General features: G+C 43.7%; 1 protein-coding gene across 3 annotated transcripts in view; it reads right to left on the bottom strand.

Moving 5' to 3' along the window:
• ACIN1 (apoptotic chromatin condensation inducer 1) overlaps positions 1-13,127 on the bottom strand; it is a 42,534-nt gene that overhangs the window by 14,868 nt on the left and 14,539 nt on the right. For all 3 annotated transcript variants that reach the window (XM_021717470.1, XM_021717471.1, XM_021717472.1), the window contains 4 exons: positions 10,385-10,473; positions 6,473-7,747; positions 5,773-5,991; positions 5,144-5,259 (listed from right to left, as the gene is read on the bottom strand). In XM_021717470.1, coding sequence (XP_021573145.1) covers positions 5,144-5,259; positions 5,773-5,991; positions 6,473-7,747; positions 10,385-10,473 — 1,699 coding nt within the window. The remainder of the gene's footprint in view (positions 1-5,143; positions 5,260-5,772; positions 5,992-6,472; positions 7,748-10,384; positions 10,474-13,127) is intronic.

Here is a 13,127-nt window from a genome sequence, read left to right as displayed (position 1 = left end):
AAAAAAAAAAAAAAAAAAAAGAGTCTGGTTTAGAGAATACCCTAAATCAAGGTAAGGATATACATAAAACACATGTACACTGAACAGGCCATTATGTGATTTAATGCCACTCCCAGGTTTTTTTTTTTTTTGAGTTTCCTCAAAGGGTAGACTGCTCATTCTCTGATGCAGCCAATTCAGTGCTGGTATGGTAGGTTTTCAGCAATGCCCTTATCACTCTGTATAATACCTGCTACCTTACTTGCTCCCCAACCTCCACCCTGCAGAATTTCTCAAAGGTAGGGACTGGTCCTGAGGCCAGGGCCTAGAACAAAGTAATGCTCCATAAGTATAAGTATTTCTGAATTAGGGTGTCACTGTGGGTACCAAGTGGATAATTATTTAATGCTTACTGACATAAAGGTTTTCTTCTTAAAAAGTTTTTTTTTTTGGATAGAATTCCCACAGAGAATGCTATCCTACAGAAACTGTTACCTTCAAACATTCTCAAATAAATGTTCCCTGTTCATCCACTGTCCTAAAATACTCTCAGCTGCTAACATGCCTTTCCAGAAACAGCTTATTTGGAGGAAGAATTAGCTGTTACTGAAAATTCTCCTGTTTTTTTTTTTTTTTTTTGAGTTGGAGTCTCACTCTGTCACCCAGACTGTAGAGCAGTGGTTGCTCCCGGCCACTGCAGCCTCCGGCAATCCTTCCGCCTCAGCCTTCTGAGTAGCTGGAATTACAGGCATGCGCTACCATGCCCAGTTGATTTTTAAAAATTTATTGTAGAGATGAGGTCTCGCCAAGTTGCCCAGGCGGGTCTCAAACCTGCGGGCTCAGACAATCCACTCATCTCAGTCTGTTTTTTAAGAATAAGAATTTTATGATGCTCTTCTTGGCCTTTTTAAGACTCAGGAGGTTTGTGCTTTCTATTTCCCCATGATCAATTCTGTGGGCCCAAGAAATCCCAAGACTTTATTTTCAGAAGATAATGAGAAATTCTTGAAATTGTCCCCAAAATGGACTACTTATAGGACCAGTCTCAAAGCCTTGTTAGCTATGTGTCAGAACCTCATACAGCTTTTCTTTAAAATCTCTTTAGGCATAAAGAATCTCCCTTCCCTCTTATTTAAGTCCTTGCACAAATGTTCCTGAAATCTTTGAAAAACTTGTGCAACTGCATGGGGAGTAAGGGGTGGGGTTATATCTATAATTAAACAGAACACAAAGCATTCGTAGTCCAGAAGAAAAGGACAGAACTACTTAGAGGCTACTTATATCAATTATAATTCATATGTGAATATGAGTTAATACAGAAAATTCATGAGGAGCTGAGGAACTGATGTGAAAATTATTATGAAATAGTGAGACTAGACACTCTCAGGAGCATCCAAGAAAACCAAGAACAGTATGATTTTAGGGATATGTTCTTAGATACCAATTTCTCAATAAGCAAACTCTATTGATAACAACACATTCTGCTTTTTTATTATGCATCATTTGGGATACTGGCATTGTAGGTCCCCTGGGGAGTATCAATTACACTGCCATACTGGCTTAAAGAATGATTACCTACCTTCTACACAGGCAAAAGGACAAATAGGGATAGTACACCAACAGCTTAAAGTTACTACTGCCGGCTAGGTTTGTGTACACAGGAAGGTTGTATTTAGAAAAATTCATGTCTGAATTAACTATAGCTGAATGATACAGGTGCCCACACAAAATCCCCCCCACCCTCATTTTTAAATGTAAAAAGAGAGTACCATTATTTTATGCTATATGAGAACATTTTTGTTACATCCATAGCAGGCAGAAGACTGGATTTTGGGGCAGGGCTCATTTGAAATAGGACTGAGGGCTCACAAATGCCTGCTCTGAGCAATGAAAAAGACACCTTACCTCATAAATTTAGAACTCCTCAGGCACAATCAGAATCAGAATGGATTTAACCAAGCACAGCAAAAAGGTTAGGCAATCTCTTCCAAGTGGTGAGGGGTCCTTGAGGTAAAGTCTAATTTTTTGAAAAAACATTTACTGCTTTTTTTTTTGAGTTGGAGTCTCACTCTGTCGCCCAGACTGGAGTGCAGTGGCCACTCCCGGCCACCTCAGCCTCGACCTGCTGGGCTCCGGCGATCCTTCCGCCTCAGCCTTCCAAGTAGCTGCAACTATAGGCGCGCTTCAATGCCCAGCTAATTTTTGATTTATTGTAGAGATGATGTCTTGCCAAGTTGCCCAGGCGGGTCTCGAACCTGCGGGCTCAGGCAATTCACTCACCTCGGCCTCCCAAAGTGCGGGATTACAGGCTGAGCCACTGAGCCCGGCTTACTGCTGTTTGGTTTTAAGTCTTGTGTCTTCTTGTTAAACCAAGGATAAACCACAATGATCTTTTCCATTTAGCACTGTTGATAACACTTTTAAAACTGGCCAGGGCTCTAGGGGCCCACCAGGCTGAACACTAATACTCTGTTTGGGTGAAAGACAGGAGTGTCATGAACCAGCTGTAGTGGGGCCTCCAGAAACGTAGGCAAATATCTTCAAGATTCATTTACCAAATCCAATGCCAGAATAGCCTATGGGCTTAGGTCTTTGGGCATGTCTTTAAGGCTGTTGAACAGACCATCTGGTAGGCAGGTAGAAGGAGAAAAGATAAGAGGGATAGGTTTTAACTATTCCTGGGTGAAGACTGCATTTCTCTTCTATAGACTGCTCAAATGGAGCTTGCCTAGGCAACAATGAACAATCTCAGTATTTGCCCAAGGTGCCACTTGCTTATCACCTTATTAGAATCAATGTGACTAGATTATCTCAGTCATAAAATGAAGATCCAAGCCACCTTTACCTAGAGGGAAAAACTCAAGACTACAAGCTTCATTTGTCCTGGACTCACAGGAAAAAGCCCAGAAATAAAGGTGCTTCAAAACAACATAAAATGCTTTTCTGTTACTAGGAGCTCATAGACCTACAGAACTTTAAGGCTAGCAAGGAGCTTTTCAGAAAATCAGTTGCTTTTCAAGGTGCATAAGAGGCAGTTCCTCAGGCCCAATTAGTAGCAGGTTGTCAATACCCACTTCAAAATTGCCATTTTACAAAGAACATGCTGTACCTCCATGGAATGGGAGGGGGGAGCAGGTATTGCATCTGGTTGAGGGATATGGAAGGGAAGATGTCACCCCATTTCCTCATCGATGGTGTAGCTGGGGAATCCTGAACACCTTCCAGAATCCGCTGTATTTTCACTTTATGGTCCTAGAAGAAAAACCCTTTTCCAAAGGATACCGTACCCATTCCAGAAGGGGGGAAAAAAATTTTCAAAGAAAGTAGAGTGAACTCAGCATCCAAATAAAAAATGTAACAGTCACAAGATGGCAGCAAAGGCAAGAATATTAGAATGAATAGTAGCAAAAGCTACACAGTAAGGAGTACAAAACTATCATTAAAGTCACAGAGAGATGAGATGTCACCTGCCCACCACCCTCCAAAACTCAGAGTTAAAAGATAGTTTGAAGCTGTCAGGAGAGTGTAAATTATTAGACTATTATAGATAGGGGAAAATCATACTAATGGTGTTGAAATGACATAAAAACAAGCATGGAGCTACATTAGGCCAAATGTCTACAGAGGACATACTCCAAAGTTCAGAATGTCTGAACTGATGTCTAAAAGCTAAGCAATCTTATTCCCATAATGCTTCATTTTTTCATTTCCCATAAGACTCTGAAGCCGGAAATTTTGGTTTAATGGCATCTTAATTTATACTTAGTTCAGAATAATGAATGACATACTTATTCAATTATACAGTTAGCCTGATATAAGAGTACTTCTCTAAAACTTAATATAAGATTTAAAAATTGACATTGATTGTATAAATGGCAAGTTTAAAGGCCTCAGGGACCCAGGAATAAACTGACTTGATAGGGACTTCAAATTTTGCTGTACTGTATACTGTAAGAACTAAGATAACCTAGGATAAGTAAGACAGCTCAATAAAATAACAGGTAGTAATCAGGGAAAATGCACAAACTGAAAAACAGCACCTCGCTGTGCCTTTCTTTCTCTTTTTTTTGAGTAGGAGTCTCACTCTGTCACCCAGGCAAGAGTGCAATGGCATGATCATGGCTACCACTGCCTTGACCTGCTGGGCTCAGGAGATCCTTCCGCATCAGCCTTCCAAGAAGCTGGAACTACAGGCACACATCATCACGCCCGGCTAATGTTTTTACTGTAGGGACAAGGTCTTGCCATGTTGACCAGCCTGGTCTTAAACTACTGGGCTCAGGCAATCCTCTTTATAGACTCGCAATATCCTTTAAGAAAATGGGTTCCTGGCCGGGCTCGGTGGCTCAGCCTGTAATCCCAGCGCTTTGGGAGGCCGAGGTGAGTGGACTGCCTGAGCCCGTGGGTTCGAGATCTGCCTGGGCAACTTGGCGAGACCTCATCTCTAAAATAAATAAAAAATTAGCTGGGCGTGGTAGCGTGCGCCTGCAGTTCCAGCTACTTGGAAGGCTAAGGCGCAAGGATCGCCAGAGCCCAGCAGGCAAGGCTGCGGTGGCCGGGAGCGGCCACTGCACTCCAGTCTGGGAGACAGAATGAGACTCCAACTCAAAAAACAACAAAAAAATAAAAATAAGAAAATGGGTTCCTGAGCGAATATGAGTTAAAGACTGAACTAAGACACCCTGAGTCAATTCCTTTATGCTGGCTTGAGTGTGGAAGCAGATGCTTCTGGTGCTTATACCTTAAAGGAAGTTGACTATTTTGCCTAGATGATCCCAAATGTGTTTTCCTTATACCCTGACCACCACTTTTCAGATTTTTTTTTTTTTGGAGTTGAAGTCTCACTCTCACTCAGACTGGAGTGCAGTGTCCACTCCCGGCCACTGCAGCCTCGACCTGTTGGGCTCTGGCGATCTTTCCGCCTCAGCCTTCCAAGTAGCTGGAACTACAGGTGCGCGATACCACGCCCGGCTAATTTCAGATTATCTTAAAAGTTCTGGTGGCAGCTCCAACACAGTAACTGAAGTAAACTTTTGTCCAAATAAAGCTCTGCTTTTATGTTTTAAAAGGAAACTAGGACTGCTTAGTCAAAGGACCCTAGGGAGCAAAGAAATACCCCACCTCATAGTTCCTTGTTGTGCCCCAGTCGAGACATATCACTTACACAGCAGGATGAATCCTTTCTGATTCTGGCAGATGAGAAGCCTGAGTCTCTGAGGTTTGGGGCTGTGTGGCAGCTGGTGGTTCTGCCTCTTCAGCTTCACACTTCTTTGGGCTTCCCTGTCAGGAGATAACAAAAACAAAAATAGCAAAGTACTTAAATCTGCTTGGTTCCTTTTCTTCAACCTGGAGCTAGAAAAAGGCAGGGCAGGGGATACACAGTACCAGCTCCACACATAGCCTTCTGTATCTGTTATTTCATTTTATAACATGGAATAGAATATGGCTTAAAAATAGGTACTTGAAGAGTTTCTACATCAGCAATCATTTTATGAGAATTCTTTTTTGAGAAAACTGAGAAAAAGCTGCTTCCTTTTGGGCAGATAAAAGGAAGAGTTCTGAGGAAGAAGTGACCCTGAGAGCCCTGGAGATGAGAACCCTGCTGCTCAGTCTCATGTAGGGCTTCCATAAACCAGGGAGTTGGAAATTAGTTAAGTAGGATTAACAAGTACCCTCAACCCTCTACATTTCCACTAAAACTTGTCCAGAATAACTTAGCTTTATAGCTAAGACAAGAGGGAAGATCTTGCTTATTCCTAAATCTCCATCTAGGGAGGGGTCACAATAGCCTACCCGCTCAGGTTGTAACCTCAGGGTCACATCCTTTTCGGCAGGCTCAGGTTGGCTCTGACGCCTCACTTGGATAGAAGATGAGGAGGTGGAAGTCCTCTCCTTTGGCTCAAGGATTTGCAGTTGTGGCACTGGGGGAGTTGCAACCTCCTGACCAGAAGAGGGATCTTTGGTTTCAGTATAGCTGGTGCTGCTGTCCCTGGAGACTCCAGGGCTTAGAGACTGAAGAAATGAAATGAAACAAATAAGGAAGATTATTATATATGGTATATATTCAGTAGATCACTGAGTTTTCCAACTTACACTGACCAAATTGAATACTTTGGATCTGTCTATGTTTATTCCTGGTTTGAGTTAGTGGTCTCCTTGACTGCTTTTTCAACAAATTATTGAGTTCCAACTAGGTGGTGGGTCCTGGGATACACACATAAAAAGGCATGCCCATACCCTTATGAAGTTTCTATCTAGTGGTGAAGATGAGTAGTAAATGAATTCAATATTCTTTGGAATCAGGACTCAGAATGAAAAAGGACCCTATTGAGGGAATTAAAATTAAAAATCAGACTCTGACATGAGGGGAAAATAATCAGTGAACTGGGGAATAAAGGAGGTTTTCCCTACTCCTATCAGAAATCATGACAGGTTCTCCTGGGGCTGAAGTACAGACAGAATATTGGTGCACCTAGCATTCTCTCACACTCACTTTTCTGCTGTTGCTGGATGCTGAGCGAGAACGAGAACGTGAACATGAACGTGATCTGGACTCTGACGCTGATCTGGAGCCTATCTTAGGTCTATCACGAGGGTTGGCATGAGTACATGTCTGGGATATTTCTCTCTGCTTGGATCTTGGAGGTGAGTGAGACTGAGAGCCTGAACTGTCAGGAGAGCGAGATCTTGATCTAGAACTGGAGGACGAAGATGAGGAGGACCGACTAGAGGATGAATCAGCTGACTGTTTCAATCTGTGGCTTGGGAGAAGGGTGTGAGCAGCCCTTCTGCCTTCCTTCTGTTCCAAAGATGGCTGTTTCAGAGATTCTTCAGTGATCCCTTTGGCTGGTGCTAACTCCTCGATTTTTAGAAGGAATGGCTCAGTAGATCTGTCTGACTCAGTTTCAAGACCCTTCTGGATTGAGTATTCAGCCAGTGTGCTTTTCTGAACTAGAGGCAGGACACTCTCCTCTGGCACTTTCTCTGCTGAAGAGTCTGCTTTAGTGTCTGCAGGACTTGACAAAGGAGATAGGCCTCCCACCAACTGGACAGTATGCTGAGATATTAATAGCTCCCTGGTCTCAGCATCTGTATTAGGAGGAGACAACTGAACGAGGACAGGGGGGGCTGGGCCTTCCACAGGCTCTATTTCTTCTTCACCGTGGAGTTGTGTATGAGGTGGTGGAGAAGATGCTTCCTTGGTAAGTAAAGGTGGAGGAGTCTCTTCCTCACTGGCAGTTTGCTCTGGTTGTAGCACAAGTGGAGCCTTCGCTAGATCTTCAGTCAATCGAGGAGGGGAAGGAGATTTTGATTTTTCCTTTAAGCCTTGTGAAGATTTTATTTCTCTTTCTTCCTCCTCAAGGAGAGAAGCTGTTTTCATCTCTTTCTCCTGCTGCTGTCTGGTCAGATGGCTTTTTCTAGCCTCTTCTTGGGATCTTGTAACTCTCCCTCCTCTCTCTAACCCCTCCTGTTCCTGGGACTGTACAGTTTTGGGTCTCTCATCCGTCACCTCCTCTGGCTTTGCTCTAGGCATCTCTTCCCCCTCTTCTTCCTCAAACTGTTTCAGGACTGGTGCTTGCCTAGATTTTTGTCCTTCACCTTCTCCTTCATCCTCATCTTCATCTTCCTCCTCTTCCTCCTCTTCCTCTTCTTCCTCCTCTGTTTTCAAATTTCGATCCGTTCGGACCCTCAGGTTTCTGGAAGGTGTTTCTTGATCCTCTTCCTCCTCAGCAGCCTGGCTACACTCAGAGAGTTTAGCTGCTCTTGCCTGAAAGAAAAAATGTACAAAGGCTCCAAATACGTCTGTGCCAAATACAATCAACAGAAGAGAAAAAGTATCTAATGAGATAGTCCTAGGAAGGAGAAATTTAATGATATACACTTTCAGCAACAGAAACAGGTATGAAAGCATTCAATCCTGACTAATGTGGACTCTTAGGAGAATCAAAATAGCATGACCAACAGGAATAAAATAATGAAGCTGCTTCTAGTTAATTTTTTTAGCTTGTAACTTTTAAAATAAAATTGTAAACTGAACATCTAGAAAATGGAGGAGGTGGGGAAAACTGACCTACTATTACTTAATATGATTGTATCTTTGTCATTTTGATATATGTCTCTCTCTCTCTCTCTCTGAGACAAAATCTCACTCTGTCACCCAGGCAGGAGTGCAGTAGCATGATTACAGCTCACCATAACCTAAAACTCCTGGGCTCAAGCTATCCTCTCGCCTCAGCCTCGATGGTAGCTGGGATTATAGGTATGTACCACCATGCCCATCTGATTTTTTTTTTTTTTTTGGTAGAGACAGGGTCTTGCTATGTTGACCATGCTGGCGAACTCCTGGACTAAACAATCCTCCTGTCTCAGCCTTCTGAGTAGCTAAGACCACAGGCCTGAGTCACCATGTTAAGCCTCATCACTTTGAATAGTCATAATTATACTACACATACTTTTGTATTCTGCTCATTCAATGTTGTATAGTGTTGTATAGCTTTGGGGTTTTAATTCAATAATTATGTCATATCTTGCATATAATGTGCTTTAAGAATACAGACCAGCCCACTAACTTTCAAATTTGTCTTTTTTTTTTTGAGTTGGGAGTCTCACTCTGTCACCCAGGCTGGGGTGCAGTAGCATACTCACTATCACCCCAGCATCAACCTGCTGGGCTCCAGTGAGCCTTCCACCTCAGCCTGCCAAGTAGCTGGAACTATAGGCGCGTGCTACCAAGCCTGGCTAATTTTTTTACTTATGTAGAGAAGAGGTCTCGCCAAGTTGCCAAGGGCTGGTCTTGAACCCGCGGACTCAGGCAATCCACTCACCTTGGCCTCCCAAAGTGGTGGGATTACAGGTTGAGCCACTGAGCCTGTCTGAAATTTAAGTTTTAAAATATATATATTTGCATTAGAGGCTGGGTGCAGTGGTTCACACCTGTAATCCTAGCACTTTAGGAGGCCAAGGAGAGAGGACTGCATGAGCCCAGGAATTTGAGACCAGCCTAGGAAACATAGCAACTTGTCTCTAAAAAAAACAAAAAAATTAGCTAGGTGTGGTGGCACACGACCATAGTCCCAGCTACTAGAAAGGCTGAGGCGGATCTGAGGCCAGAAGGTAAAGGATTTGGTGAGCTGTGAGTGTGCTTGGAGAACAGAGTGAACCTTTGACCCGCCACCATCCCCATCCAAAAAAGAATATAGACCTGTCTGCTTACTTTCAAACTTAAGTGGTTTTTTTTGAGCTGGGGTCTCAACTCTCACCCAGACTGGAGTGCAGTGGCCGCTCCCGGCCACCACAGCCTTGATCTGCTGGGCTCAGGCGATCCTTCCACTTAGCCTTCCAAGTAGATGAAACTACAGGCGTGCAAGCTACCATGCCCGGCTAATTTTTGGTTTATTGTAGAGATGAGGTCTCGCCAAGTTGCCCAGGCGGGTCTCGAACCCGTGGGCTCAGGTAATCCACTCACCTCAGCCTCCCAAAGCGCTGGGATTACAGGCTGAGCCACCGAGCCTGGCTCAAACTTAAGTTTTAAAAAATATATATTCATCTGGGCACAGTGGCTAACACCTGTAATCCTAGCACTTTGGGAGGCAGAGGCAAGAGGACTGCCTGAGCCCAGGGGTTCAAGACCAGCCTGGGGCAACTTGGCGAGATGTCACTACAGTAAATCTAAAAATTAGCTGGGCATGGTGGCGCATACCTGTAGCTTCAGCTACTTGGGAGGCAGAGGTGGAAGGATCGCCTAAGCCCAGCAGGTCGAGGCTGCAGTGGTCGTGAGCATGCCACCATACTCCAGCCTGGGCAACAGAGTGAGATTACAAATCCAAAAAATATATATACACACACACACACAGACACACGTATGTATAAAAAAAATGTATACATATATATACACACTTTAGAAATCTGAAGGCAAGAGTAGGCTTAAATAAAAATACAAAACAAGCTGGGCTCAGTGGCTCAGCGTGTAATCCCGCGCCTTTGAGAGGCTGAGGTGAGTGGATTGCCTGAGCCCGCGGGTTCGAGATCTGCCTGGGCAGTGAGACCTCATCTCTACAATAAAACAAAAAAAAAATCAGCCGGGCATGGTAGCGCATGCCTGTAATTCTGGCTACTTGGAAGGCTGAGGCGGAAGGAACACCGGAGCCCAGCAGGTCGAGGCTGTGGTGGCTGGGAGCGGCCACTGCATTCCAGTCTGGGCGACAGAGTGAGACTCTAACTCAAAAAAAATAAAAATACAAAACAACCAAAACCAAAAGATGTCACAGAGGAGAAAGGAGATGATTACAAAGAAATCTACAGAGATATATACCAACTCTAAAACAATTTGAGGAGAAAGAGAGAGGGCAGATATCCAAAGTATTACTAGAGAGGTGACAAATTCTTTAGGAAGTGTCTGAGTTACCTGTCTGACCCTGGACGATCGTCTTTCTCCTTTCCTTGGTTTCTCATCGTCAGAGTCACCTTTCTCTTCAGAAATAGAGGAGCTTTTTCCTATTGAATGAAAGAAAAACAAGTCAGACTCGTGATGTGAACATTCATTCACTGCTTTTTAAAACCATGTTTTCTAAAACCCAACCAATCATAGCATATAAACTTATCAATACAGATCTGTACCAATCTCTGACTTTTATGCTGAAGACTGTAATATAAAGGCCTAAGGGCAAGAATCTTATTGATAACTTTTTTAACTTCTCCTATTATCAGCCGGGCTCGGTGGCTCAGCCTGTAATCCCACGCCTTTGGAAGGCTGAGGTGAGTGGATTGCCTGAGCCCGCGGGTTCGAGACCCGCCTGGGCAGTGAGACCTCATCTCTACAATAAATCAAAAAATCAGCCGGGCGTGGTAGCGCATGCCTCTAATTCCGGCTACTTGGAAGGCTGAGGCGGAAGGATCGCCAGTGCCCATCAGGTCGAGGGTGCAGTGGCCGGGAGCGGCCACTGCACTCCAGTCTGGGCGACAAAGTGAGACTCCAACTCAAAAAAACAAAACAAAAAACAAAACAAAAAAACTTCTCCTATTATCATCCTCAATAATTGATCATTCTTATTGTGCATGTGTAGAATATTTTTAATAATTTAAAGCCAATTCACATATTATAAATAACTCAAATATAAGTAGAATAACTTCTAGAAGCCTCAAGCTGTCTAGCGGGAATGTACAAATACAAAGTGCCCTTATTTCTACAAAGTATTTTGATACTCCAAATGAAGTTTCATTATGTTCTGTGTCCATTTTTTTTTGAATTGTCTATTGCTAGTTTCAACCAAAATACTATGATTAAATATGCACAGTGAGGCTGGGGATAGTGGCTCATGCCTGTAATCCAAGCACTTTGGGAGGTTGAGGTGACAGGACCGCCTGAGACCAGGGGTTTGAGACTAGCCTGGGAAACATGGCAAGACCTTATCTTTATAAGAAATAAAAAAATTAGCTCGGCGTGATAGTGCATGCCTGTAGTCCCAGCTACTTGGAAGGTTGAGGCAGAAGGATCGCTTGATCCTAGCAGGTTGAGGCTGGGGGAGTTGTGAGTGTGCCACTGCACTCTAGCCTGGGCAAAAGAGTGGGCAATAGAGTAAGACTCCAACTAAAAAAAAAAAAAATTAGCACAAAGACAAACTCAAGATATAAGTGCATAGTAATTTTCAGGGCCCTAAGTTCCTAGAAATTACTTTAAGTCAACTGGACATGGCTTCAGAATTGAGTTCTCTCAATTATATTTTATATATTGAAGCTCAAAGTGAGACTTTTTTTAAAAAGCAAGATTTATTGAGGACAGAAAAGCTCCCACAGTGGGAGGGGACCTGAGGGAGTTACCTGAGACATTTTTTTAAAAAAGGAAAAAAACGGCCAGGCTCGATGGTTCAGCCTGTAATCCCAGCATTTTGGGAGGCCGAGGCGAGAGGACTGCCTGAGCCCGTGGGTTCAAGACCCTCCCGGGCAACTTGGTGAGACCTCAACTCTACAATAAATCAAAAACTAGCTGGGCGTGGTAGCACATGCCTGTAGTTCCAGCTACTTGGAAGGCTGAGACGGAAGGATCGCTGGAACCCAGTAGGTTGAGGCTGCAGTGGCTGGGAGCGTGCCACTGCACTCCAGTCTAGGCGACAGAGTGAGACTCCAACTCAAAAAAAAGGAAAAAAAGCAGCCAGGTGTGATGGTTCACACCTGTAACCCCAGCACTTGGGAAGGTGGAGGTGAGAGAACTACTTGAGCCCAGGAGCTCAAGACCAGCCTGGGTAAACTGGCGAGACCTCATCTCTACAGTAAATTTAAAAATTAACTAAGAGTGGTAGTGTGGGCCTGTAGATCCAACTACTTGGAAAGCTGACGTGGTAGGACTGCCTGAGCCTAGCAGGTAGAGGCTGAGGTGGCCGTGAGCAATGCCACTGCATTCCAGCCTGGGGGAGAGTGAGAGACTGACTCAAAAGACAAAAACATAAAAAGGAAAAGGAGTTTTATTAAAAGAAAGCTTGAAAACCACTAATCTAGGTCATCCAGAATAACTCCATGTAGAACTGAAAGAAAATTTCACGCACAATCCATGAAGGAAGGTAACATGGTAAATCACTTACATAATTTGGATCTTAATGTCTTGATTGAGAAAAAGAAGGGTTTGGATGGGATGACTTCAAAGTTTCCTACCAGTATTAAAATGTTATGTAGAGTAGCAATGGAAATATTGATGAGAACCAGTTTAGAAAACAAAATTAAAGATAATTATATTCCAGACACTTAGTCAGCTAGATTGGGTTCAACTTTAATATAGCACAAAAGGTGTAAATGATCCACAAAACAATTTTTTAAACTAATGGTATTTAAACTGATACACACCTGGCAAAGTGGCTCACACCTGCCTAGCCCCTTGGAAGGTGGAGAGAGGATGACTGCTTGAGCCCAGGAGTTCAAGACCAGCCTGGGAAACATAGCAAGACCTTGCATCTAAAAAAAATTGTTTTTCGCCAGGCTCGGTGGCTCAGCCTGTAATCCCACGCCTTTGGGAGGCCGAGGTGAGTGAATTGCCTGAGCCCGCAGGTTTGAGACCTGCCTGGGCAGGAGAGACCTCATCTCTACAATAAATAAAAAAATTAGCTGAGCATGGGAGCGTGCGCCTATAGCTCCAGCTACGTGGAAGGCTGCAGCGGAAG

The sequence above is a fragment of the Carlito syrichta genome, unplaced genomic scaffold (assembly GCF_000164805.1).
Source record: "Carlito syrichta isolate Samal-C Ts95f unplaced genomic scaffold, Tarsius_syrichta-2.0.1 Scaffold309773, whole genome shotgun sequence".
Taxonomy (NCBI): Eukaryota; Metazoa; Chordata; class Mammalia; order Primates; family Tarsiidae; genus Carlito; species Carlito syrichta.
This window is presented reverse-complemented; position numbering and strand designations above follow the sequence as displayed.